This window comes from Oncorhynchus mykiss, chromosome 1 (assembly GCF_013265735.2).
Source record: "Oncorhynchus mykiss isolate Arlee chromosome 1, USDA_OmykA_1.1, whole genome shotgun sequence".
Classification (NCBI taxonomy): domain Eukaryota; kingdom Metazoa; phylum Chordata; class Actinopteri; order Salmoniformes; family Salmonidae; genus Oncorhynchus; species Oncorhynchus mykiss.
In genome coordinates this window covers 61,116,990-61,144,216 of record NC_048565.1, presented here as the reverse complement: position 1 = coordinate 61,144,216, position 27,227 = coordinate 61,116,990, and the positions used below count along the sequence as shown (strand labels likewise).

The following is a 27,227-nucleotide window of genomic DNA, read 5'->3' as shown; positions in this document are numbered from 1 at the left end:
CTCCTTGCTTCAGCACCAAAGACAGGGATAGAGAGAGTAAACGAAACATACAAACTAAAAGCACACACACACACATAGACACACAGCGTGCTGCACCTCCCATTCACACAGGGCCAACAGCTGGTGGTACTTGAAGAGGCTGGCATCTACTCTTTCTCCTAAATGCCTCGAGAATTTCAGTCACACAACCACGTGTGTGTGTGTGTGTGTGTGTGTGTGTGTGTGTGTGTTTCCAAGCTCATAAATTCTCAAAGGGGAAGTAGAGGGGGGAGGGAAAGGAAGGAGAGAGGGGGAGAAAGAGAGAGATGCCTATGACAGCCATGGGAGAGACAGAAAAAGGCAGGGACAGATGCACGCATGCATGCACGCACACAAACACGCACACACACACACACACACACACACACACACACACACACACACACACACACACACACACACACACACACACGTGCACACAAACACACACACAAACACAAACACAGATAATGATCAATAAGGCAAGGGTTCTATCCCCCTATTCCCCTGGCAACCATTAGTACATCAACATCTGAATTTTGGAAACATTTAGAGAGAGGGTGGGATAGAGAGAGCTCTACAGTGTGTGCAGACTTTAGGTTCAGCCTTGGTCCTAAAGCAACACCCGATTCACCAATATAATCATAAAGACTGTGATTAGTGTAATAAGGTAGTTAGTGAAGGGCTGGCAATAAAGCCTGAACACCCTATAGCTCACCAGTACCATGAATGAAAGAATACACTCCTCCATTCTCTTCTCTCATCATCTTTCTCTTTTGTCATTTCCTCTCCTCCTCACCCTGTCCTCCCGTATCCATTCATCTCCTTCTGTCCCTTCATATTCTAAATGGGATGTAATGTTTTGCAGGTCCCCAGGACATTGGGAGAAGCAGTCACACCGTACTAAAAAATACAATAAAAAAATCTAAACAAATGCCTAGACCTGGGATTGAACTCACCGTCTATGGAGCAGGGGCTCACTGCTTCGACCACTGCACAATCCATCCGAAATGTGTTAGGCCAGTCTTAATTCATGGCTAAACTTAACCATGGAGTTGTTTTTCTGTTTTATTCCTATCCCAAAGCTTAATCCTTCATTTAACCAATCAGAATTAATGGCTGAACTTCATTAACCATATCCCAAACCTTAATCCTTAATTTAACCAATCAGAATTAAACCCTGAACTGTTAATCCAATCGGAAATAATGTTTGAATTTAACTCAAGTTGTTTTTTGTTTGAACCCTATCCAAAACCTTAACGCTTAACCCAGTAGAATGAATCCATTAACTAAACCGTAGGGTTGTTTCTGTGAGCCTAAACTGTCTAGACCTCATGTGGGAGCTGTGTGCCTAAATGGGTCTTTCTATAAATAATGGGGCAAATGTGTGACATTGGGGTAAACATTTCTAAATGGTTTGAAACTCAAATAAAAAGGATGCTCATGCAGTTCCACGTGTACTTAAGAGGAATAGAAGTGACCATATGCAAATTGGCCCATAACTCCACCTATACAACAACGTAGACCTAGGTGTGTCTGATCTGAGAGTTGCTCCAGGCATCTAGCCTAAGCATTCACGAGAGATAACCACTATGTCCCCCTCAAAAACGAAATTGGGTTTCCAGAAAAAGGAAAGAAAGGAAACTCACTACGAGGAAAAAAATAGCTCACTACGAGTAGAAGGATTCGAGTGGTAAGTCAGTGCAGACGGCTTGCCGAACTGAGTAGTCTAGCTAGCCAATATAGCTAGCTTGATCGCTTGCTAGCTACAGGTAGCTGCCTACCGTGGACTCACTCGGCTCGGGCAGAGCAGTAATTACTAACATGATGATGATGAGCCACCACTACCAGCTATGGCTAGCTAATTAGCTATTATTTAGATATTATTATAACTGTATTCCCCAATATTTGCGTGATATTTGTTAGCTAGCTAGACTAAAATTGAAACCTAACATGTAGCCTACCTATCCATACTGTAGATGCTACTACTACTACTACTACTACTGCTATAGACAAAAATTCCGACGTGTGTCTATTACCTGAAGTTGAAACAGAGGACCTTGGAGGTGAGGCAGTTGTTTTGTAGCAGCAGCAGCAGCATAACACACTTAAACACGTATTCTATTTGATATGTATACTATTAAACAGTATTAGTATAGAGCAGCAGAAGCTTATAGTTAGCACATTTAAAAACACATATTGTTCAGTACGTTGTTTAATCTGAAACATTCTGATTTCTATGTTAGGGGCCTGGTAGGTTTTTTTTCTTGGTGCCCCAAAATTTTGGCAATGCCGCTACCTAGGACTATACATCCTTTGGTTCATACAGACATTGGCAAGTCAAATTCAAGGACTTTCAGGGACTCTTTCAAGCACTTAATTGTAAATTAAGGACATCAGTGTTAAACAATTGCATAATTTATATCATTGTACATATAGGGCATAATATAGAACCCCCCTCGCCCAAAAGCATGCAAAAGTAAAAAAATAGTTTTAAAGTAGGCCTTTACCAATTGAAGTATGATTTATTTTGGCCTTGCCAATGCATTGATATTCAAATTATTATTACATTCTAAAATATGTGAGAATAATGAGGACATTAAATGACTAAATAGATTGGATGTATGAATGGCGATTTTTCTGTAGCCTACAGTATGTGGCCTACACAGGCACACATAATAAAGCCATGAATAGCATTAATCTCATCATTTGAATCTCAACGTCGCTGTTTTTATTATGAGAAGTAACCAAAAACCAGGTTCCTTTTTTAAAGGAAGGATTTCTACGGAAAACCAAGTTTTGAAGTCTAATAACCACATGTGGTTTTACCACAAGAGAGTAGCACAACACCCTACAATTGAAGTGGCGGGAAACAAACAACAGTTGCCACATCTCTCACAAAAAAAATTATACAAAAATGTAATCACAGATAATTATGAGGGAGCAGGAGAACTTATCAAGCACCAAATTGAGGAGATGTCTGATTTTCAAGGTAGGCCTATTCCAGTACTTTCATTTCTGAGCTCCAAACTCATGTTCAAGAAGTCTACTTCAAGCCCCTTGTATTGTTTCCCTCTAGAGTTGATGTCCGCGCCTCACGGAAATCCAAATAGCATAATAAAACAAATATCTTCATCAAAATCTGTCTCTTTAAGCTACAGATATCTGTTTTTTTTTTGCATGGGCTGCATATCAATCCACCGCATCCGCCAATGGCGGCCTTCTGCATTTGCGGTGGAAGGTGGTCTTGTCACAAAAACAAAAACAGCCTACTAACTAATTTGATGGAAAGATATGGAAAGATGAGTCTCATATGGAAAGATGAGACTCTCACAAACACGATGGTGTTCTTCGTTTTGCTCTGCGACCCCCAAAAGGGGGTGGAACCATTTGATATTTTATTATATTTTATTAGGATCTATTTTAGTCCTAATTTGGACTAATCTTCCAAGGGTCCTTAAACATTAAAATACAATATATAATACAATCATTTTCACATATAACACACATACAACACACAAACAAACATAATGCACTGACATATTGACCAGATAAATACTCTAACAGTCTGAATTGATAGATTGATTCCTTCATCTACCATAGTCCCGCACAACCTCCCAATTTATTATATTTAAATGGTTCTAAAGTATTGTTTGAATTTATATAATGAAAGGTTTCTGATTTTTTGTCTCTTTTCTGTCTAGATAACACATAGATGGTGGAAAATCTATTCCTAGTATTTACTAAATGTCTGTCTCTTACCAGCTGAATACTGTTGTGAATAGAACTTGGCCGTTTTAAATGGTGTGCATTGTGAAATAAAATAAGCATGTCTTTTTTCAATTATCTTGTTGATTTAATGACCAACCAAGAGCATTGAGCATGACTACAACAGAAGAACCATATCTCCACCTTAAAACAATCCTTGCTGTCCAATTTGCAGCCTCCTAATTGAACTTGCTGATGCATTTCCCCAGAACACAGAACAGTAGTTCACCTGACTCCCAATTAATACTTGGGCTGTTTGCTTAAGAATCTTTCCCGGTAAATAATTAGTTATCCTTCTGATCATGCATGTATTGTTTTTTATACATAGATTAGTTATTTGCGACGACAATGATAGGCAGTTGTCTAGCTGCACCCCTAGTAGTGTGGTTTCTGCCAGTTCCTCAATTTGTACTTCCCCCCCATACTTAATTGTATCCCATGCTGTGTTGGCCTTTTCCTGGTGGAACATATCAACATAACCTTGGTTTTCTTGGTGTTCAAAACAAGTTTGTTCCAGGCAAACCTGCTCCCTGATATTTCTCAGATCTACTTGTAGAGCTTGCTGTACCTGTGGAACCGATTGTATTGCTGTATAAACTGTAATACCATCTACAAGTATAGTAGCTTGAGTTTCAGATAAGGCACAAGGAAGATTGTTGGTATATATTAAGTAAAGAAGTGGCCCAAGGCAGCTGCCCTGTGGTATTCCGCAGTTTAAAGCACGAGGGGAAGAAAACGACCCATTGATCTAGGTGGACTGTTTCCTGTAAGTTATATATGACTGTACCCAATTCAATGCTGCCTTCTTAAACCCATAATGCAATAATTTTTTTTCATGATCCACTAAATCAAATGCACTAAAATCTGAAAATAGTACACCCACAAACCTGCCAGTATCCATAGCATTGAGCCACTGGTCAGTCATGTCAACCAATGCAGTAGTAGTGGAATGATTTTTGTGTTAAGCATGCTGATTGGCTGTAATCAGATCATTCTTTTCCATGTACTCCCATACTTATCTACTCATAATACCGTCCAATATCTTACTGAGTGAAGGGAGTTCACTAATTGGTTGACTATTGGGAGGAGTAATGGGTTCTTTGCTGTCTTTCTGGATTGGACACAGTTTCGCATGCTTCCATACAATTGCAAATGTCCCCTTTTCCAGTTACCAATTAAATATGTATTTCAGTGAAGCTGCAATCTGGGGAGCAGCATAGCGAAGTTAAATCTTTGCCATAAAATTATAACATGTATATTTACCATTGGGTAATAACTTCAATAGGTTTAATAGCTCATATACTGACACCATTTGTAGACTAAAAGGGAAAGTTGTTTTTTTGCTCATAATATGATCATCATTCCATTGGACAATAGCTTATTTGCTCATTAAATAAAAGTTTTTTGTAAAAAAAAATCTGCAAAATGATTGCCAAAATCAGCTGGTTTTGTTATTGTTCTCCCGTCAACATCCACACTAGATGGGCATGAAATGAACCAAGTAAGCCCTTAACTGTATCCCATACCTTTTTTAAAAAGCATTATTGTTAATTACGTCGTGTTCTTTAATTCTGTTAATCAATTTCTAGTTTAGATTTGGCTGCTAAGACTTTTGTGATATTTTTTTTTAGAAAATGCCTCACCCAGTTCAACATCAGTCCATGGAGGTGGACGCGCCCCGACTGTACTCTTTCTTACTGGGACATGATGGTCCATTACCTCAGTTAGCAAATCAATAAAACATTCTGTAGCGTGATTTAAATCATCCTCTAGATAAATCAGCTCCCAGGGTATAGCAGCCAATTCATTTTGAAATAGCTCATGACTAAACGTTTTACAATTTCTCTTGACCACAATCCTTTGGGAGTTTCTTTGGAACCTTGGTGTTCATGGTTATGTTCACAATATTATGGTCAGTCCAGCCCACTGGCATTGATCTGGCTTTTAAGCATTGCAATGGTATATTACAGAAGATCAGATCAATGCACGTGTCCGAACGGTGACCTAACTTAGTTGATGATCTAGTAGTATCATTAACCATTTGTTTCAAACCACAGCTCTCGGCATATCTCATTAATTGAGTTCTATTTCAATTATCGTGATCCTTCCCATTTATATTAAAATTACCCAAGATAAATACATCTCTGTTACTATCTGTGGCCTGGTCAAACCCAGTGCATAAGTCATCCAGATAGGACACCTTAGAGCTAGGAGGTCTATATACACACATCCTACCAATATGGGTGCCTGGTGAGGCAGATGTACTTGAGCCCATAGTGCCTCTATTTGACATATCTGATTACATTCTGTTACTTTTAGATTACTTTCCACTTAAGAGACATTAAAAGAAGACAACAATGTATGTTACCAATTGAACGACATCTATTGCAGGATAAATCATTGATAAAGTTTACATAGCCAGGCATATATGGATGTTACATGTTACTTTATGGGTTGGTTATGTAGGCTTCTTCTAACCCATCGCTTTCTACTACATATCATTTTATACGATAACATTTTATCTTTACATTAAAAACCAAAGTATATCAGAATTCCAGTCATTCCAATAAATGTTATACCCCTTGATCTTCAAGAATATGACTTGGAAATATGGAAGTATACTGTCAATTAGTCAAATTGTTTTACCTGAGCATGATCCCAAAACTAAGGACTTATTAGCCAGCTCTACTCTGTTGTTTGCGGAGAAGTGTCAAAGATTTTTTTTCCTGCCAACATCCGTTCTGAATTTCAAGTCATCCTCGAAGTAATCATCTAGTTTTTCAAAAGTATCGGTAATCTGATTACAATATTTCTGCTGGTAACGTAACGGATTACAGTTACCGTTTTTTTTGTAATCCGTTCCTCCCCAACCCTAATCACCAAGGAGACTAGTTGATTCAACGCTTTTCCTTCATGATGGGATACAGTTTTTTCTCCTTTCACTGATCTCCGTGGGGAAGTGATCATTCATTCCAAAATCAGTGTTTCTGAGTTCTCTGCCCCTGCTCTTCGCCATTTCCTTTTGCTTAAAATGTTCAAAACATGGAATAACAGCCCCGTGTCCTATTCCCAGAGGCCTTACCCATTCTATGGACTCTGGAGGAAGTGACATTATGCACGACATCCTGCTAATAACTAACCGAGACCCCAAAAAGGGGGGTGTAACCGTCTGAATTCGGTATCACTGATCTGCCAACCTCTGTCTGTAGCGTCCAAACAGTTTGGGCTACACACTAATACAATTTGCTCTAGGAAGCCCACAATCCTCACAAGACTCACCTGAAGGTAGCCCGGTACCAGTTGAAAAAATTAATGAAAGTACCTAAAGTGCCTAAAAAAAAGGGTTAAATGTGTCTATTTTTTTATATGAAGTTTCCTGACCTTTCTCATATCTCTCAGATATAGGACAGACACTTCAAAACAGACTAGTCTATCCTACACAATTGGGCACTGTAGACTCGGTGTCCAATCCGAGGCACAGAAACATGAAAATGTAGGCTTGCCCCTCATTTATGCGCTCTCTGACACCTGGAGTTGGAAGACCGAGAACAATGTCAAAGGAACAATGCCAAAGGACAAGTCAGCCTTTCCCACTTCCGAGGGGGAAAATGTTTCTACAGTATTCAGAGGTCTGACTGTTGAATGTGATAGAATAGTCCTATAGTTTCAATGTTTGGTATCTACACTTATCTGAAACTTGTTCAATGAGGAAAATGATGATGCTATTTACAGTATATGGATGTATTATCACTGTGGTAACTTGTATCTGTACAGGGTGAACTCTAAATGACTCTCAAAAAGATTCTATCGTCATCTCATTTATATTGGCCTCATCCCCCACATATGCATTAATAAGATGCTGTGACACCCTGTGGAGATTGGGCCTTGGTGGTCAGGTTACACTGTAAACTTGGTATCGCTTGATTGGTCAATGGTGGTTGGTCTTGGGTTGAAAGGTTACACCTTCAGATGTTATAACTGGAATGAAATGCCTTTGTTCTCTCTCTCTCTTATCATGTATCCAGTCCATGGAGGAAGGTTGCATGATCAGTTCTGATGTCCTAGGCTTCTAGGCCTCTGGCCTAGTAAGAATATCTTTGTTCATGCTTTGTCCTGTAAGTTAACCTTAGGATCTGTGTGCTAGGAATAATGTCTTGTAATGCTTGTTAATGCCTTGTACCTTCAGCTTTGTGCCTTGTATTTTAATCCATTCATTGTACAATGTTAAATAAATATATGCCTTTGATATAGACCATTCTCAGACCAATTACTGCTGGTCTACGTCAACGTATTGCCTAATGCTTGAGTGTATATTTTAATTATCTTTGAAGTCAGATTTTTATTAGGCTAACTTCTTAGTCTTATTACGAGTCATTCGTGAGGATTTTATCATATCATTAATACTGTATATACACATGTCAAATATTACTGCCCACTACAAAAACATGAACTCATTACCTTGATGCTTTCTCTGTTAAATCTAACAAGACCCTGCTGGACATAAAGACAACAGATGATCAACATCAAGTTGCTAGGATATTAGATCCAACGTAGATCCAGGCACAACTGTCTTCACCGGCGTAACGAATGAGACAACACAAATATTCTGGACATTCTTTGCGAACACCTTTTTTCCAGCACTTGGGCTGTTGTTGCATTGCATGTTCGATCACAACAGCTGTTTGTCTCTTGACTGTCACTCAGAAAATTCCTTTTCGATCAGATGTGTGAAAATATCACAGCATAACTAATCATCTGGACACCAAATGTGCATCCAACAAGTATTATTGAAGAACCACATTAATTACAGTATCGATTTAGGTTTTAATTATCGAAGTAAGGTTACTCTTTCGGTTAGAAGCATTCGATTTCGCAATGCATACATTATTTGGGATTTGTTTGCCCATGAAAACGAAACATAAGGAGACTTGAAATGTTACACTGCTTTTCTGAGATCTTTACACAAAAACATGTCCGACAGCTAGATCCAGGGTTCTCACAGGGATGAAGTTCAATGTCTAATTTAATTGATTAATGCTTAATATATAATATAATGGCAACTTACACTGACATAAATGCAAGGACCGAAAATTAATCAACTCTTGAATTTTATTGAACATATGTTTGATCCCCCTTATATGTGACTCGTTTCAGGAAACTAGTCGTATGTCGCACGTCACTACTTCACAGGAGTAGCATTTTAACATACATTTTTGATCAAAATGTGTTTTGGGGCAGAAATGCCTTCTGGAACATGTGAACTTTCATGTGCCTTAATAACAAACTTATATTCCATCCATAAATACGAATAAAATTGTTAAATTACGGGCTTAGTTGGTTTAGCCACGGAAAAAGACAGGAACCTTTCCACTAGCCATGATTGGCTGAGATAATGGTTGGGCTGGACATGCTGGGAGATGAGCTTGGATTGTAGCATGCTTCTGTCTACAACGTGAGCTGTTCAGTATGTGTTGACAGTGCTTTCTACTGCACCATTTATGAAAGATATAACATTAGCCATTGAGTACTACAAAGGTTTTACTACTTTTATCAAAAACATTGATGCCTTGAATTTAGCAGGCGGTATCGACAGATCCGTTGGAAAAAGTGACGGGCTATTTTCTCCACACGCCACAGTCAGTGTGAACCAGAGTGTGTTGACAAAAAAGGCCAAACAATATGTATCTTTAAACAAAACGGAGTTAAGTGGTTCCAGTCTGCCGTGAAGCGTTAATCAATGTTTAAGGGTTAGAGTCTAGCTACATTTTCTAACTTTGTCAGAAAGTAGTTTATTTTATTATTATTATTATTATTGTATTTTCCCCCCTTTTTCCTCCCCAATTTCTATGATGTCTCATCGCTGCAACTCCCCAACGGGCTCGGGAGGTGAAGGTCGAGTCATGCGTCCTCCGAAAACATGACCCACCAAACGACACTTCTTAACACCCACCTGCTTAACCCGGAAGCCAGCCACACCAATGTGTCGGCAGAAAAACCGTTAAACTGATGACCAAGGTCAGCCTGCAGTCACCGGCCTGCCACAAGGGGTCTCTAGAGTGTGATGAGCCAAGTAAAGCCTCGCCGGCCAAACCCTCCCCTAACCCAGACGACGCTGGGCCAATTGTGCATCGCCCTATGGGACTCCCAATAATGGCCGATTGTGACACAGCCCTGGAACAAACCCGGATATGTAGTGACGCCCCTGCAGTGCCTTAGTCCGCTGTGCCACTCGGGAGGCCCAGAAAGTTGTTTTTACTGCAAGATAAAGCGTACTGTTAGTTAGCTAGCAAACGTTAGCTTGCTGACGTGTATGATCTGTGTAGTAATATTATTTGAATCAGAAACCCATTTGTATTGCTAGTTATAGCCTAATGTTAGCTAGCTTACATTGAACTTAGTTTGTTAGCTTTAGCTACCTGCAAATTCATACTATAGTTAAGACAATGTTTGTATTGGTAGTAGTATGAGTTGGGATTTTGCTGGTTCATTATTTACCTAGTTAGCTAAGTAAGCTACCAAAAGCTACCAAAAGACTCGGCTGGATTATTACATGACCCATCAAATTAGCCAGCTGTGTCTGGGGTTGATTACGGCCATCTATTGTATTTCATGAAATGTGAACATGTCTAGACAATAGTGACCCATCCACTTCGCTAGATGTAGCTGGGGGGGGGGGGGGGGGTTATATCATTTCCTTCACATGACCCATCAATTTAGACAAGTGTGTTGGGTAAGCGTCAACGAACAATGGTAAAATATTAATAAAATATTTTTATCTGGACACCTTCTGTTTTTGATATTGCTACTATGCAAGTAACCACTTCACTGTACTGTTTACAACTTCTGTATCCTGTGCATGTGACAAATAAACTTTGATTTTATTTGACATAGCGTGTGTTTACCACATGGCCTCAGATATGAATCCTTAAAGAGATGGGTGGGGCTAAGGCTTAGAAGGGTGTGAACAATGCTGAATGGGTGTAGACAAAGAAGAGCTCTCCAGTAGATGTACCACAACATTCAATAGCCATTTTATAAAAGTGGAGTTACAAGTTTACACATTTTCAAATCAGAATTACTTTCCTATTGTTCAACAGCTGGAGTGTTCCTCAACTTTTATCCAATATAAAAAATTGCCATATTATTATCAATGACTTATCAACAGCTGTAATAACTTGTCCAGTGTAAGAAATCCTCACAGGTCCCCTATTTTATAAAAAAAACAATACAGGACCTTGGGACATGAAGTCAGTTTACTATTCAAAAATATACGTTTACTATAGGACGTCAATAAATGACATGAGACTGTGATATATTGTTGTCTGTGCATGCTTCATCTCAGCTCTCTCTTCTTTCTCCTATCCTCCCCTTTCCCTCTTTCTTTGTACTTTTCATCATGTCATCTCTTTCTCTCTTATCCTATCCTCCCTTCTCAGCTCACTCCTTATTTCTCCTCTCCTTCCCTAACCTTTCTCCTCTTCTCTCGGACATGTACACGCTGTCTCTTTTATCTGTTCTCCTCTCTTCCCCCTTCTCCCAGGCAGACTGCTGTTAATTGGAATTCATTTTTAGTGTGTGTGAGGTGTGCGTATTTTCGGTGGGTGTGTGAGAGGTGTGTGTGTGTCGATGATGGATGAAGGTGATGTTTCACAGCTTTCTCGTAAGGGAGGAGGGGAACGAGGGAGGGGAAGGGGGGGAGGTGGGGAAGGTGGGAAGGGAGACGAAGGGATGGAGGGTGGTAGACAAGGACACATGCTGTGAGACCTTCTGATGGCCCAAAAGAACAGAGTGGAGAGTCAGTGTGTGTGATAGAGAATACACATTTGCAATGTAACCTCAAAGACAAATGGAGACATTTGTCGTATCTGTAGGCAACAGAGATCACCGAATGTGCTGGCCTTTTAATTATGTTTTGCCATCTGTTAGCTGTAAGCCAAACTGCGCAAAAGTGAAATCGAAACTAACCTTGATGTTAAGTTTAGGCATTCATTCCGAGCTCTTTGTTAAGTTTAGGCATTGGATTAAATGTATGTAATAATTCTGATTGGTTAGGGTTAAACGGGAACTGCAGCCACTGATTTAGCCTCGTTTTTTGGCTTGGTCCTCAGGAAATGCTGGCGGCCCTGACAGAAGCCATACGTGAGTTGACTTGTGGGTGTGGTTTGATGTGGGTGCTTCTTGGGTGTGCCATTGTAACCACCAAGACACGCCCATCTGTCAGAACCTTGCCCGCAGATATTTCCCACCACTCAATCACAACAAACAAACCTCACAAAGGTTGAATTCAACACCTACAGGCAGATATATTTTGTGTGATACCGGAGGAAGCTTTGAATAGGTCAGTAGCCTACAGAGTAATATGAGAATGCAATTGTTCAATTGTAGTAACAGGTCCAACTATTTACATAATTACCATAGAAGCAGTGTTCTGCTAATACAACAATGTCTATACAGATACTTTGCCTATCAACATTTTGCCTGGTGGTAATGGGGCTATCTTGGCAAACATGTCAGGGTGGTCATAACTTCCTGTGTGGTCTGTTACCCTAATCCTGAATGAAGTACCCTAATCCTGAATGAATAATACACCGGGTTTCTCCCTCCCCATATTGACTGATACCATTCAATTCAATAATAAAAAAAGACAATACAAGTCAAAGTTATGTCTAGTAAAATTGTAATGCAAAGTGCCAGGTCTCTCTCCATTCAGAGACAACATTATCAAGCCCGTCTCTCAGTCTGGACTTCATCGTATCTTGCAAGTCTCCCCATGTGCTGGCTCAATACATGTTTCTGTGAACACATAAACACATAGTCATTGTTCCATTAGCAATGGCAGTTAGGATATGTAATATCTGAAACACAAACAGGTAGTATGATAATGTTTGAACAGGTCAGATAATAGCTACTCAATTATAGACTCCCCATCAAACGACCGAGGCTGTCGTCTGGCAAAAGCATCTACAGATCTCTCCATCTGTATAAATAGGCAGAGTATATCAGTTACTCATGGAATGAAAGGGTGTTGCAAATACTGGACATTTCTGCTGTACTGTATCATTACTAGTCCCACATTGTGGATGTGTTGAGTGCCAGGTCTCTCTCCATTCAGAGACGTCAGTATCAAGCCTCTCTGTCGGTCAGAACTACATCACATCATCTTGCAAGTCTCCAAGTGCTGGTTCCATAGATACATCTGTGAACACATACACACAGTCACTGTTCTATTACCAATGGCAGGATAAGTGATATTGGACAAACAAACATATACTATGTTGAAGTTTGAACAGGTCAAACTAAACCTACCTAATCCCGGTCTCCCGATTGACGACCGTTGGTGAGCAGGCAAGGGGTGAAGCTGGAGGTGAGGTCTGGAGGTGAGGTCTTTGCCAGCGCCACATTGATGGGCATGGCAGCAGAGATCAGCTTCTGGCCCCTCATCAAACATTCTGGTCGGTCACACACAAACACACACACAGAGCACTGATTACATTATCAATGGTGGTTATGATTAGCATGGTGGAACCAACCTGATTGCTGCATTCACCTTTCTATTTCACTTCAGATATCAAGACGTGAAGTGAAAAAGAATGGAAAACGCAGCGATCAGGATGATTGCACCAGGCAAAGTTATAAAGGTGAATTGGGACAGGAACTAGAAACTGTTTTGACCTTTAACCAGGTCAAATGTCACCAACCTGATTCAAGTGTCCTCCCTGCTCCATTTACAGCTGACAGTGAGGGCATGCCTGCGTGATATTGAGGGTCCCCTTGCTGGTCTTCTCTATGTTACATGTGCGGCTGCCAACTGGAGAATGGAGCTGGAGAACGAAGGAGGGAGACCCCGACTCATTCCCTGAAGAACGGAGCTGTTCTCGACCCAACCAGCCGTGGAGATACGTCACTCGCCGTGGAAGTCGAAGAAAGCGTCCTCTGATAACGAGGGTCTGTTTGGAGATGTTGAGCCCGGACCTGACACAGAACAGAAACGTCTTTGACGCCCTGGATCCAGATGTTCCTGCGTATTTGTCCTCTGTTCTGTCTCCCTCTCTGGTGGCTTCTACCTCGGGTTCAGATCCTCTGAGCTCCCACCCTCACCAGACCGTGAGGCTGCCTGAGAGACCGGCCCATTTAACATCGCTAGCTGTCATCATAGGCAGCTCTATGGTGAGAAACATCTCGGTCCCCAAGGCAAAAACTCTGTGCTACCCAGGAGCACGAGTACAGGACATAACAAGGCTGTTTCCAACTGTTCTACGATAGATGCCGGGAGCTGACACTGTCGTAAACCTATGAGGGGTCCAATGACATCAGGAGGCCGAGCTCGGAACATCTGAAAATGTATTTTAAAGAACTGCTTTTAGCATTATAAGACGAAAAACGGGTTAGGGTTAGGGTTATCATTTCAGGTCCAGTACCATCGTTGGGCCGCGGGTGTGAAAGATTCTGCAGGCTACTGGTATTACACATCTGGCTAAAACATTATTTTAGCTCTGCTGGAGTCACATTTATAGATAACTTTGACACCTTCTGGAAACAGACGATACTCTACAGGAATGACGGACTCCATCCAAATAATCTTGGCTCCTGGACTCTGTCCACGCATTTCAAGGCTGCGTTGAAACAATTACTTATCAATGACCCAAGACCAGCTCAGTTAACCCCTACCATTGTGACAATGAGTCTTCATAATGCTGCATCAAATGTACATTATGCTAGGGGCGTTGGCAGACACAATGTAAGTAACTTAATTTATGTCCCCCTAATTCCCCCGAATACCTCTGTTGATCCTACAGCTATTGTATGCAGTAATCATGAGCCTTTGAACCAGAGTTACACTGTTACACTGAGGCGGTGTGCCCTAGTAGGAAGACCACTTAGCGCAGCTCACCCTGCACCCAGCTCCAATATAAATAACATGAGCAAGTCTACTTCTAATAAGCTTCCCAGTAAAGCATTAAAAACCATCAAAGTAGCGGAGTATGGGCCTGAGGGCACCTGTAGCTAGCTAGCTAGCTAGCCTGCCTTTCTAGCATTATCAAATGATATGGTTCATAACCAGCAGCATCTCGACAATACACAAACCTGTATGAGTTTCGACCTAACTAAGTTGTATTGAGGTAGTTAACTAGCTAGTTATCGAGCTTGTTATCTAGCTAGTTACGCTAACATTGGCTAAAATGTTAGCTAGCCTGCCTTGCGTTATCAAAGAGAGCTAACTATACAACCAGCAATAACGTTATTTAACGTCGTTAGCTACGATATCAATTTATTCAAGTAAGGTAGTGTTACTGGTACAGACTTGGGGACCAATGATCTCCAACCACATATTCTGCATGATAGGGTCCTTCAGCAGGGCACGGCAAACCATAGTTGGCTGTGCATCCTGCTGGAAGCATGCGTTGTCGAACTGGAGCCGGCTTGATCAATCCATATAGGGCTTACCAGCGTCAAACGGTCGTGATCCTTTGAACGTGCTTAGGTGCATGAAACAACGGAGCCCCATTCAATGAAGGGAAGCTAAGTGGGTGGAGGGGCGATTTGCACTTGGAGTTTGGCAAAAGGGGGCATGAATTGTTAAAATGATTGAAATCCAAACCCAACCTCCATTTACTTGTTGTGACGTACTCAGGTTCCAAACTACATTTGAGACGAGACTGACTTTATGACCAAAATCGTCCTATTTACACTTTGTAGTCAATTTTGACACCGGAATAAATGTTTCTGACTTTTATTATACCACAGGACATCTCCAGGACACCTACAGCACACGATGTCATAGTGTAACAGTATAACTTTAGACCGTCCCCTCGCCCCTACCCGGGCGCAAACCAGGGACCCTCTGCACACATCAACAACAGTCACCCACGAAGCATCGTTACCCATCGCTCCACAAAAGCCGCGGCCCTTGCAGAGCAAGGGGAACCACTACTTCAAGGTCTCAAAGCGAGTGACGTCACCGATTGAAATGCTATTAGCGCGCACCACCGCTAACTAGCTAGCCATTTCACATCCATTACAATAGGAAGACCAAAAATATAATCAAGGACTTCAACCACCAGAGCCACGGCCTGTTCACCCGGTTATCATCCAGAAGGAAATGTCAGTATAGGTGCATAGGTGCATCAAAGCTGTGACCGAGAGACGGAAAAACAAACAAAGCTTCTATCTTAAGCCAATAGACTGTTAAATAGCCATCACTAGCCGGCTTCCACCCAGTTATGCAACCCTGCACCTTAGAGGCTGCTGCCCTATATACATAGACTTGAACTCACTGGCCACTTTAATAATGGAACACTAGTCACATTAATAATGTTTAAATAATGTTTACATACTTCTTTACTCATTTGATATGCATATACTGTATTCTATTCTATTTTAGTCAATGCCACTCCGACATTGCTTGATATAATATGTATACGTTTCTTAATCCCATTATTTTACTTTTAGATTTGTGTGTATTGTATTGTATTGTGTGTATTGTTGCTAAAATTTAAAAAGGAGTGCTTAGCACCGGGATTGGACCCGAGATGTTTGTAGCTATAGCCCACAGTTTAAGCCGGTCCACACCCCCACCCACAACGACCTCGCTTGAGCCTACAAGATGGTAACAGGCACTCGCGATGCCCCTAGAAGACGGTTGAAATTTGTCATGGAATTAATATGTCAAACCATGCCGTAATGTCACCATCCTAAAAACGCCTGGACAGTACACGTAATCCAACGGAGTTTGGGCTCGAAGTTCCCCATAGCATTACTGGAGACTTGTGAGTGTTGCTCTGTCAACACAGAAACAAGGGAGAGGAGTGAATCAACAGAAACCATGGAGTATTTGAGGTATAGATTTAGAGCATAAAATGAGGCAAGGCGAGACGAGGAGAGCATATAATGGCAGTCAGGCTGCTGTGGAATACCTCAGCTGTAAACGAGACAAGAGCGAGATGAGAGCTTGACACAAGTGAAGCATGCAGCAGGTGGGAAGATAGTCAGTAGGGCAGAGGTGAGGGAGAAGAGATGACACGCAGAAAAGTTTTTCTGAAATCAGATTACATTACAAGTATTCCCAGTATCGTCGTTCTTTCTAACAATAACTGAAGTGAATTACAGACTATGGCCTTTTATACTCTAAGAATCTCTGCAAATAGTTTTATATTTATCACATTGTCACTAATCTGTCACTTCTATGGTAAAATTTCAAGCAGAAATTTGCATCCTGTAGCACAAACTCAAAAAAGTTCTGGGACACTGTAAAGTCCATGGAGAATAAGAGCACCTCCTCCCAGCTGCCCACTGCACTGAGGCTAGGAAACACTGTCACCACCGATAAATCCACTATTATTGAGAATTTCAATCAGCATTTGTCTACGGCTGGCCATGCTTTCCACCTGGCTACCCCTACCCTGATCAACAGCCCTCCACCCCCCACAGCAACTCGCCCAAGCCTTCCCCATTTCTCCTTCTCCTAAATCCATTCAGCTGATGTTCTGAAAGAGCTGCAAAATCTGGACACCTACAAATCAGCCGGGCTAGATAATCTGGACCATCTCGTTCTAAAATTATCTGCCGAAATTGTTGCAACCCCTATTACTAGCCTGTTCAACCTCTCTTTGGTATCGTCTGAGATTCCCAAGGATTGGAAAGCTGCAGTGGTCATCCCCCCCATCAAAGGTGGAGACACTCTAGACCCAAACGGCTCCAGACCTATATCTATCCTACCCTGCCTTTCTAAGGTCTTCGAATGCCAAGTTAACAAACAGATTACTGACAATTTCAAGTCCTACCAAACCTTCTCCGCTATGCAATCTGGTTTCAGAGCTGGTCATGGGTGCACCTCAGCCACGCTCAAGGTCCTAAACGATATCATAATCGCCATCGATAAGAGACGTTACTGTGCAGCCGTATTCATCAACCTGGCCATGGCTTTCGACTCTGTCAATCACCACATTCTTATCAGCAGACTCAACAGCCTTCGTTTCTCAAAACGATTGCCTCGCCTGGTTCACCAACTACTTCTCAGATAGAGTTCAGTGTGTCAAATCGGAGGGCCTGTTGTCCGGAGCTCTGGCAGTCTCTATGGGGATGCCACAGGGATCAATTCTCGAGCCGACTCTATTCTCTGTATACATCAATGATGTCGCTCTTGCTGCTGGTGATTTTCTAATCCACCTCTACGCAGACAACACCATTCTGTATACCTCTGGCCCTTCTTTGGACACTGTCTTAACTAACCTCCAGACGAGCTTCAATGCCATACAACTCTCCTTCTGTGGCCTCCAACTGCTCTTAAATGCAAGTAAACTAAATGCATGCTCTTCAACCGATCACTGCCCGCACCTGCCCGCCCGTCTAGGATCACTACTCTGGACGGTTCTGACTTAGAATATGTGGACAACTACAAATAGCTAGGTGTCTGGTTAGACTGTAAACTCTCCTTCCAGACTCACATTAAGTATCTCCAATCCAAAATTAAATCTAGAATCGGCTTCCTATTTCGCAAACAAAGCATCCTTCACACATGCTGCCAAACATACCCTCGTAAAACTGACCATACTACCGATCCTCAACTTCGGCGATGTCATTTACACAGCCTTACAAAATAACACTCTACTCAACAAATTGTATGCAGTCTATCACAGTGCCATCCGTTTTGTCACCAAAGCCCCATATCCTACCCACCACTGCAACCTGTACGCTCTCGTTGGCTGGCCCTCACTTCATACTCGTTGCCAAACTCACTGGCTCCAGGTCATCAACAAGTCTCTGCGAGCCCCGCCTTATCTCAGCACCCACCCGTAGCACGCGCTCCAGCAGGTATATCTCACTGGTCACCCCCAAAGCCAATTCCTCATTTGGCCGCCTTTCTTTCCAGTTCTCTGCTGCCAATGACTGGAACGAACTGCAAAAATCACTGAAGCTGGAAATTCATATCTCCCTCACTAGCTTTAAGCACCAGCTGCCAGAGCAGCTCACAGATCACTGCACCTGTACATAGCCCATCTGTAAATAGCCCATCCAACTACCTCATCCCCATACTGTATTTATTTATTTATCTTGCTCCTTTGCACCCCAGTATCTCTAGTTGCACATTCATCTTCTGCACATCTACCATTCCAGTGTTTAATTGCTATATTGTAATTACTTTGCCACCATGGCCTATTTATTGTCTTACCCCCCTTATCCTACCTCATTTGCACATACTGTATATAGATTTTTTTCTACTGTATTATTGACTGTATGTTTGTTTATTCCATGTGTAACTCTGTGCTGTTGAATGTGTCGAACTTCTTTGCTTTATCTTGGCCAGGTCGCAGTTGTGAATGAGAACTTGTTCTCAACTAGCCTACCTGGTTAAATAAAGGTGAAATAATATTCTATTCTTATGTGCAAGTGTGCGTGTGAGGTGAGAGCGGGAGGTGTCAGTGAGTGACAGAGGGGCTACAGATTTAGAAAGGGAATAAATTCAATTATGGGTGAGAAAATGAGTGAGAATCTTCACAAATCTACGTCTGGAGGGAGAAAAAGTGTGTCCTTAAAATTGGATGTGATCTTTCAGTGGTGTCCAATGCAGCCATTTTGATCTCAATATCAAATTATTTCTGGGTAGCAATTAAAGCCAGCACTCAGTAAGTGCAAATAAAATAATACATTTTACATTTTGGTTTACTTCTTTACATTTTGCAGCTGATTTCTCAGCCAGGCGACGTGATGACCTAGGGTTTGAGTGTAGCCATGATGACATTTCCAGGCCCACATTCTACTTGAGTGACATGTGCAATCCCCAGACCTCAATCCAAAAGAGATTATTTTGGATGAGATAGAACGGGCTGTTCGCAGCATGAATGTACCGCCTTCCAATCTGCAGAAACTGCGTGATCCCAACGCGTCAGACCAGCATCCCTGTGGAATGTTTCCGAACACCTTGTAGAATGCCCTGAAGAATTCTGGCTGTTCTGGAGGCAAAGGGGAGTTTGACCCGGTACTAGATCGGTGTACCTAATAAACTATCCAGTGAGTGTAAGCCATTGATTTGCTACTATAACCTTAGGTGTACTTAAATGATCAACTGTAAATAAAACACTAGTCCTCATTGAACAATATCATATTTTTAAAAAACTATACAACAATGATAAAATTATATAAGACTTGTGGAAATATTGTAAAGTAATAAGCCAAGCGGTAGTAACCACCGCTGATAAGCAATGTTGGAACTTCAGTCATATTGACTAGCCTGCCAATCCAATCCTCTCGGATCTATACAAGCGGGAAGAGGGGTTTGTTTTTGGACCGGGCCCTAGATCCATCTCTATCCAACCCCCAAGCCACACTCTGGCCATCACAAACCTGTCACCATGGCTGGGATCCATCTCGAACCAACCCACAGTCCTCACTCTGGCCTCCATCCTCGTCTCTATCCAACCCCCAGGCTTTGTTCCGGCCTCCTGCTGGGTCCTGATATTGCCTATTATACAGTCATATCAGAGCTTTACACACATGCACACACACACACACACACACACACACACAAACACACAGCGACACAACACACAGCTGAGTGTCTCCTCTATTCTCTCTGAAGAAATAGATAGATGCACAGGGAGTCCCACTATGAATATATGAGGTTTGTTTTGAGTGATTTCTCCTCATGGAAGTAAACATTTCCTCTCCTGTGGAGACTATTAACACATGCTGGGATAAAATGCTACAGTCCGTTAGTCGTTTCACACAGTGCTTTTCACGTAACCCAGCGTATGGTTTATTCATGGTCTATGATATGTTGACAGTTTCTATCCATTCAGTAAAGAAGAGAAACTTGACGGGTAGACCGAATACTATGATAATATAGGCTTATTGCTGCATTAAAAGTCAGATAAGGATATCTTTAACACCATCCGGGATATAAACCCTTATCAATGTGCATCCAGGTTGAAAAAGGAATGACTGAAATAGGTCTAACAGGTCTCTTTTTGTTTCCATTCACATCTCTGTGGAGTCTTCAGTAATTGGATCATCTATTCACAATGCACCTAAACTAGGTACAGTTAGAACTGGCAGACAGAGAGAAGTGCTGTGCTGTGCTGTGTGTGTGTGTGTGTGTGTGTGTGTGTGTGTGTGTGTGTGTGTGTGTGTGTGTGTGTGTGTGTGTGTGTGTGTGTGTGTGTGTGTGTGTGTGTGTGTGTGTGTGTGTGTGTGTGTGTGTGTGTGTGTGTGTGTGTGGATAAGTATAGCACCATATGGGCTGTGTAATCAGAGGTCATTAATAAGGAGTGTGTGTATTATCATTCCCAGGAGACTGAGGAATGAACCCTTGGGTTTCCTTTAGCACCGTGTCACTCTCTGACTAATAGCTGCTACTGGTCGACTCCATGTGTTGCTGTGTGTTGCTGTGTTGCCTAGATCTCTACCACGGTTTGTGCTTCTTCTCCTCCTCTCTTCCTCCCCTTCCTCCCCTCCCCTCCCTATCCTATATCCCTTCCATCACCACAGTGAGGGGCTTTGTGTGTGCGTGTGTGTGTGTCCGTGTGTGTGTCTGTACAGCATGTGTGTGTGTGTCTGCGTATGATGTGTGTGTGTCTGTGTATGTTGTGTGTGTGTGTGTGTGCACGTGCGTGCTTTGCCGGGCATGTGTACAAGACTTTGTCTCCAGTAAATTAAATTGCTATCAGTCAGCCCTGTTCTCTATGGTCCTGATTCCGACCCGAGTTAAGCGTGCGTAAATTGAACATTACTCCCTTTTTATTAACTTTTCTCTCTATGCGTTATTCTGACCTGGAATTTAAGCATGAGAATAGCGTGCTATTCACCTGCTATTTGTTTTGGATTGAATACATTCAGGTGTGTCTACAGATATGTCATAATCTGACCTTGACTTAATTCACTAATAATTCCACCAACTTGAAAACCATTAATAAGGTGTAGCTGTAACAGGATTCGTCCTCCTCTAACGAGGAGTATGAGAGATCAGACCAATATGCAGCGTGGTACGTGTTTATCTTGTTTTAATGAACAAAATCACTGAACACGAAAATACAAAAATAACAAATTGAAAGACAGAAACTAAAAGCGAAACAGTTCCGTGTGGAACACACAGACACAGAAAACAATCACCCACCAAACACAATAGAAAACAGGCTCCCTAAATATGGTTCTCAATCAGGGACAACGATTGACAGCTGCCTCTGATTGAGAACCATACCAGGCCAAACACAGAAATAGCAAATCATAGAAAAACTAACATAGGCAACCCACCCAACTCACGCCCTGACCATACTAAAACAAAGACATAACACAAAGAACTAAGGTCAGAACGTGACAGTAGCGAACCTATCGTTTCCGAACCTACCTGTTTCCAAGTGGACATTTGTTCCTTTAGAAATAGCACCATTCTCCATGCACTGTAATTTACAACTTGATAGGAGCTATTGATAAGATCTCGGTAAATGAGTCATCCGTTCGGAGAAGGGAATTGTACATGTAAATTACACTTGTTTTTAGATCTATTTGACCTCACAATTGCTGGTGACAACTGTGAAACCAGTCATATGGCAGAAATCTGAAGCATATCAACATATCAACTTTCCCACAGTAAAGTTTAAGAAATGCTATGCCATTGTGCAGAATTTAAATGACATGTACAACCTTTTAACTTGAAGGGATGGGCACTCTCGAATGTCTTCATTGTAGGCTACTCTGACTTTCTCTGTTTCCTATTTCTGTCGTGTTAAATACCACTATCAGTGTCGACCGTCAGTAGGCCTAATAACCACACATATTACACAGCCAATTTACTGTTCGTTCCCTTCAGTTGGTAAAGCCTACATTATCATTCCATTTAATTACATTGTTTTTCGTTTAACTTCATTTGTTTCTTCTGTAAATGCCGTCATGGCCATGTGGTTTTTGAGGATCATTAGGAACAGTTGATAATATAGATATTTTCTAAACGTGTAGGCTACTTAAATCATTATAGAGCAGAGCGGAGACCAAGCCGTAACAGTTTAAACCCGACACACGGCACAACACTTGGCTCTGTCATCGCACAGTTCCATGGTTAGCACAGGCAATAGACAATTGCCTACTATTGTACACTATTCTCCTGTCATTATTCTATATACTTCCTACATTGCCATCAGTGGGGGCTGCTGAGGGGAGGACGGCTCATAATAATGGCTCGGATGGAGTTCATGGAATGACATCAAACACATGGAAACCATGGAAACCAGGTGTTTGATGTCGTTGATGCCATTCCACCAGTTCTGCTCCAGCCGTTGCCACGAGCCCGTTGTCCTCAATTAAGGTGCCACCAAAAACGCTTGTGATTATTGAACAGCTGAATGTGGCAATTTTCATAATAAATCAAACCACTGTATTTCTTTCATAAACATATTTTGTGTGTCAAGGAGATGGTGTTGAAATGGCGACAAATAGGCCCATACTTAGATGGCACATGACACATGCTTAACTCAGGTCGGAATCGGCCCCTACCTGAAGCTAATGAGAGAGACAACACGCAACAAAAAGACGAAGCTCATACCCTTCCATCGGAGAATAGCAGATTAGCCGTCTGGCAAAACAAGAAGGCAATAGAATATGTGCTCCTGTTACTTACTCTGCTGGCATCGATTATAGCTATATCAGAGGTGGTTCATTGAACTGGTAGTGAGTAACCTCGCTTGAGACCTGAAAGACTTGTGTCAGCTCTCTGAGCTAATGCCTAGGCGTTTAGCTCAGCTGGTTACCATGTAATGATCAGATATAGGCCGAGGATTGCCTGAATATTTGGTATCTTACCATTCAGAGAATGACACAACCCAATGAATATCTTATCAGACAGACAACACAAAACGAGAGAGAGAGAGAGAGATTCGCCGAATAGTGTTTCATGCCTGTTAGTCAAAGTAGAGATAGTTGCACAACAATATAACGGAGCCCTAGGGCAGAGAGGAGAACACACACACCTGAGAAATCAGGTCTATGCTGCGCAAGCCAGTTTAATTATAGCTTTACCAGACAGAGTTAATTATCACAGTTAGAGTTCTCTCCCTCCCTTCATCCTTCTCTCTCTCCCTCAGACATGGTGGAAGGCAGAAAAACCACATTTGGTTCACTCTCCTAATCATTTCATGTGGGATCCCTATGGCTTCCTCAAACGGTATGGCATTAAAAGTGGTCCCCTACAACGAACATTCACAAAAGGCATTGTTTTGAACTCATTTGTACTGAACTGTGGGCCTACAGATTTTCATCCTTCCCCTCTAATCAGGGACTGGAGGTCTACAAATTGTGTATCCATCTAGTAAACAGTATATACTGTAACATTTTATAGACTGTCTGTTAGCTGGGCACTTTGACATTAGCATGTCCTGAAATGCCACGATAACGAAATGCAAACGACGATGGACTTTGATGAAATCATGGCAAAGGCCTACTATTAGCTAGCTCCTATACAAAGAGGACCACATTCACCTCTCTCTCTCTCTGTCTCTCTATTTTCTACATCGCCCTCTCCATCTCCACACCCTTCTCTCTTTGTCACCCTCCTCTTCCTGGAACAGACACGCAGGAACCGGTTGTCATGGAAACCTCGCTCTCTGGGTAAACTTACGAAAATACACATGAACACACATGCGCGTGCACGCACGCACACACACACGGTATTTAATAAATACTTAATGGATCTGATGATTATAAGACCACTGACTTACTGGACACTATAGTATTTATTTTTGCATAGTGTTTCTGACAGCAGCTCTGCTGCGTTTGAGTGTGTGTGTGTGTGTGTGTGTGTGTGTGTGTGTGTGTGTGTGTGTACGCACTTGCTTTCTGAATATGAACATGTTCCTCTTTAGATGTCAAAGTCTAATGAGAGAAAGAAAGAAAGAAAGAGGGATGACAGAGGATACAATAAGTACCTTGTCAAGTAGATCAATAAAATAAGCGTATCACAGTAACCCACTGAACAGGTCAACTATACTAGTATCATATCATTGCTCAACAGTTTGTAGGGGATGATTGTCTTTTAATTCTGCTGAGGAAAGAGAGTGATTCAGATAGTAAAAAGCTTAAATATCGAGAGAGGGAGTGAAAACAAGAGGGGAGCGAGAGAGTGATTCATGAAAAAAAAAAAAAGTTGACTCAGTCTTCCTTTCATTCTACACTGAACAAATGTATAAACGCCACATGTAAAAATGTCTAATATTTAACTGAGTTCCAATTCATATGAAGAAATCAGTCAATTGAAATAAACGAATTAGGCCCTAATCTATGGATTTCACAGAACCCTTAAAAAAGAAATGGGCCTCACAATGGGCCTCTCATCGCGGTATTTCTGTGCATTCAAATTGCCATCAATAAAATGCAATTGTGTTCATTAGCTGTACTGTACCATAACGCCACCGCCACCATGGGGCACTCTGTCCACAAATTTGACATCAGCAAACCGCTCGCCCGCATGATGCCCTTAACGTGGTCTGCGGTTGGACATAATTCTCTAAAACGACGTTGGAGCTGGCTTATGGTAGAGAAATTAACATAAAATGATTTGCATGCCAATTGCACGCTCCCTCAGAACTTGAGACATCTGTGGCATTGTATTGTGTGACAAAACTGCACATTTTAGGAGTGGCCTTTCATTGTCCCCAGCACAATGTGCAGCTGTGTAATGATCTTGCTGTTTAATCAGCTTCTTGCTATGCCACACCTGTCAGGTGGGTGGATTATTTTGGAAAAGGGGAAACGCTCACTAACAGGGATGTAAACAAATGTGTGTGTGCATATGTAAAAAATGTGGGATCTTTTATTTCAGCTCATGAAACATGGGACCAACACTTTACATGTTCTGTTTAGATTTTTTGTTCAGTGTAGAGTACATCCACAGCTCAATTAATGTAATAATCACCATGTAATCTCCATGCACAGAGAGTCTCTCTCTCTCTCTCTCTCTCTCTCTCTAACACACAAACACACACACACCAGTGGCCGTGACCCCATTATCTGTCTCAGATGATTCAAAAAGTAACATTTCCAATTCAGACATTCATATAATACACACTCGTACGTATGTATGAAATAGGACAAAAATAAGCACCCACACACGTACATTTACCGTATCCACACACACACACACCTACCTACACACACTATAAGGCGTATATAGAAAACCACACAGAACCAATAGAGATATAATATCAGATACCAACAATACCACACAGCTAGAACACTTCAGCTCTTAGACATAGAATGACAAAGCTGGAACAGCAGAGGTAAAACCATAGATCTACAACACCCCGGCCCCTAGTCCCAAGCACTCCTGTATTGAAGCAAGAACCGGGAGCAGACCCAGACCTCTGCTCTCACCTTACCTGTGGAGGTGAGCCAGCTGTGGGGGTCTGGGTTAGGAGTAGGGGGGTTAGGACCAGGGGGTGGGGGGTTAGAGTGGAGAGACTGCCTACCTTTCTCGAGTGTCCCTGTGAGGAAGCGGTAGAAAAAGCGAAACACTTTAGTCAGCTGTCTCTTGCATCTCTTCCTGCAATGGCTCATCTTGACTCTGTAGTGGCTAGTGATAGTCACAAGGTGGGGGTAATGGCGAGTGTTGGGGGATTCGACAAGGCAGAAAAACAGTGAAAAGAGAGAAAGAAGGAAGAAAAAGGAAAGGGTGTGTAAAGTGTAGCTGCTTGCTGCTCTTCTCTCTCTCTCTCTCTCTCTCCACCTTCTCTATCTCCTTTCGTCCGTGGCTCCACCTCTAGGCCTCCTGCTGTCAATCAACAACAGTGCTCTGTCTCCTCCCCCTTACCCGGTGAGAATCCCCTCACTCGATCGGATTGGCTGGGAGAGTGGCGGAAAATTCCGGTCCAAGTGATGTCTACTATACAACTACTGTACTCTGAGTGACAGGTTTTTCTCCTCTCTTATCTTCTCCTCTTTTTTTATTTTCTTCTCTTCTTCCTCCAGCGACTATTTATTTTCTCCTTCTCGTCTGTCTCCTGTTGTTTTTCTCTACTTGCTACTTTCAAAGAAACAAACACTGCCTGGGAGGTTTGTTTTGGCGTGAACCAGCGGGAGAGTAAGTGTGCATGTTTGTGTGTGTGTGTGTGTGTGTGTTCCAGCGGGAGAGTAAGTGTACATGTTTGTGTGTGTGTGTGTTTGTGTGTTCCAGCGGGAGAGTAAGTAATGCGACGGGGAGAAACAAAGCCAACACGGCAATTAGCGTCATTCGCTGCCCCCCTCTCCTCCCTCACTCTCTCTTTTTTCTCTCTCGCTATCTTTTCCGTCTCCTCTCTTCTCTTCTCCCATTCTATGCTCAGCTCTCGTGTGGACCAGAGGGAAGAGAGAGAGAGAGAGAGAGAGAGAGAGAGAGAGAGAGAGAGAGAGAGAGAGAGAGAGTGAGAGAGAGAGAGACAGACAGACAGACAGACAGAGAGGGAGTGTGGAGTAGGAGAACCTGG

At 42.0% G+C, this 27,227-nt stretch overlaps 1 protein-coding gene and 1 long non-coding RNA gene across 2 annotated transcripts in view; both read right to left on the bottom strand.

The window, feature by feature from the left end:
* The window catches only part of LOC110526122 (Kv channel-interacting protein 2-like), a 109,876-nt gene extending 82,909 nt beyond the window's left edge, over positions 1–26,967 (bottom strand). Inside the window, exon 1 of the mRNA XM_021606759.2 lies at positions 26,235–26,967. Coding sequence (XP_021462434.1) covers positions 26,235–26,322 — 88 coding nt within the window. The 5' untranslated portion in view covers positions 26,323–26,967. The remainder of the gene's footprint in view (positions 1–26,234) is intronic.
* Positions 12,212–14,111, bottom strand: LOC110526134. The gene is made up of 3 exons (XR_002473891.2): positions 13,485–14,111; positions 13,093–13,235; positions 12,212–12,982 (listed from the first exon to the last, which is right to left on the bottom strand). It is a non-coding gene; the product is annotated as an uncharacterized LOC110526134 (long non-coding RNA).
* Positions 26,968–27,227: the final 260 nt, after the last annotated feature.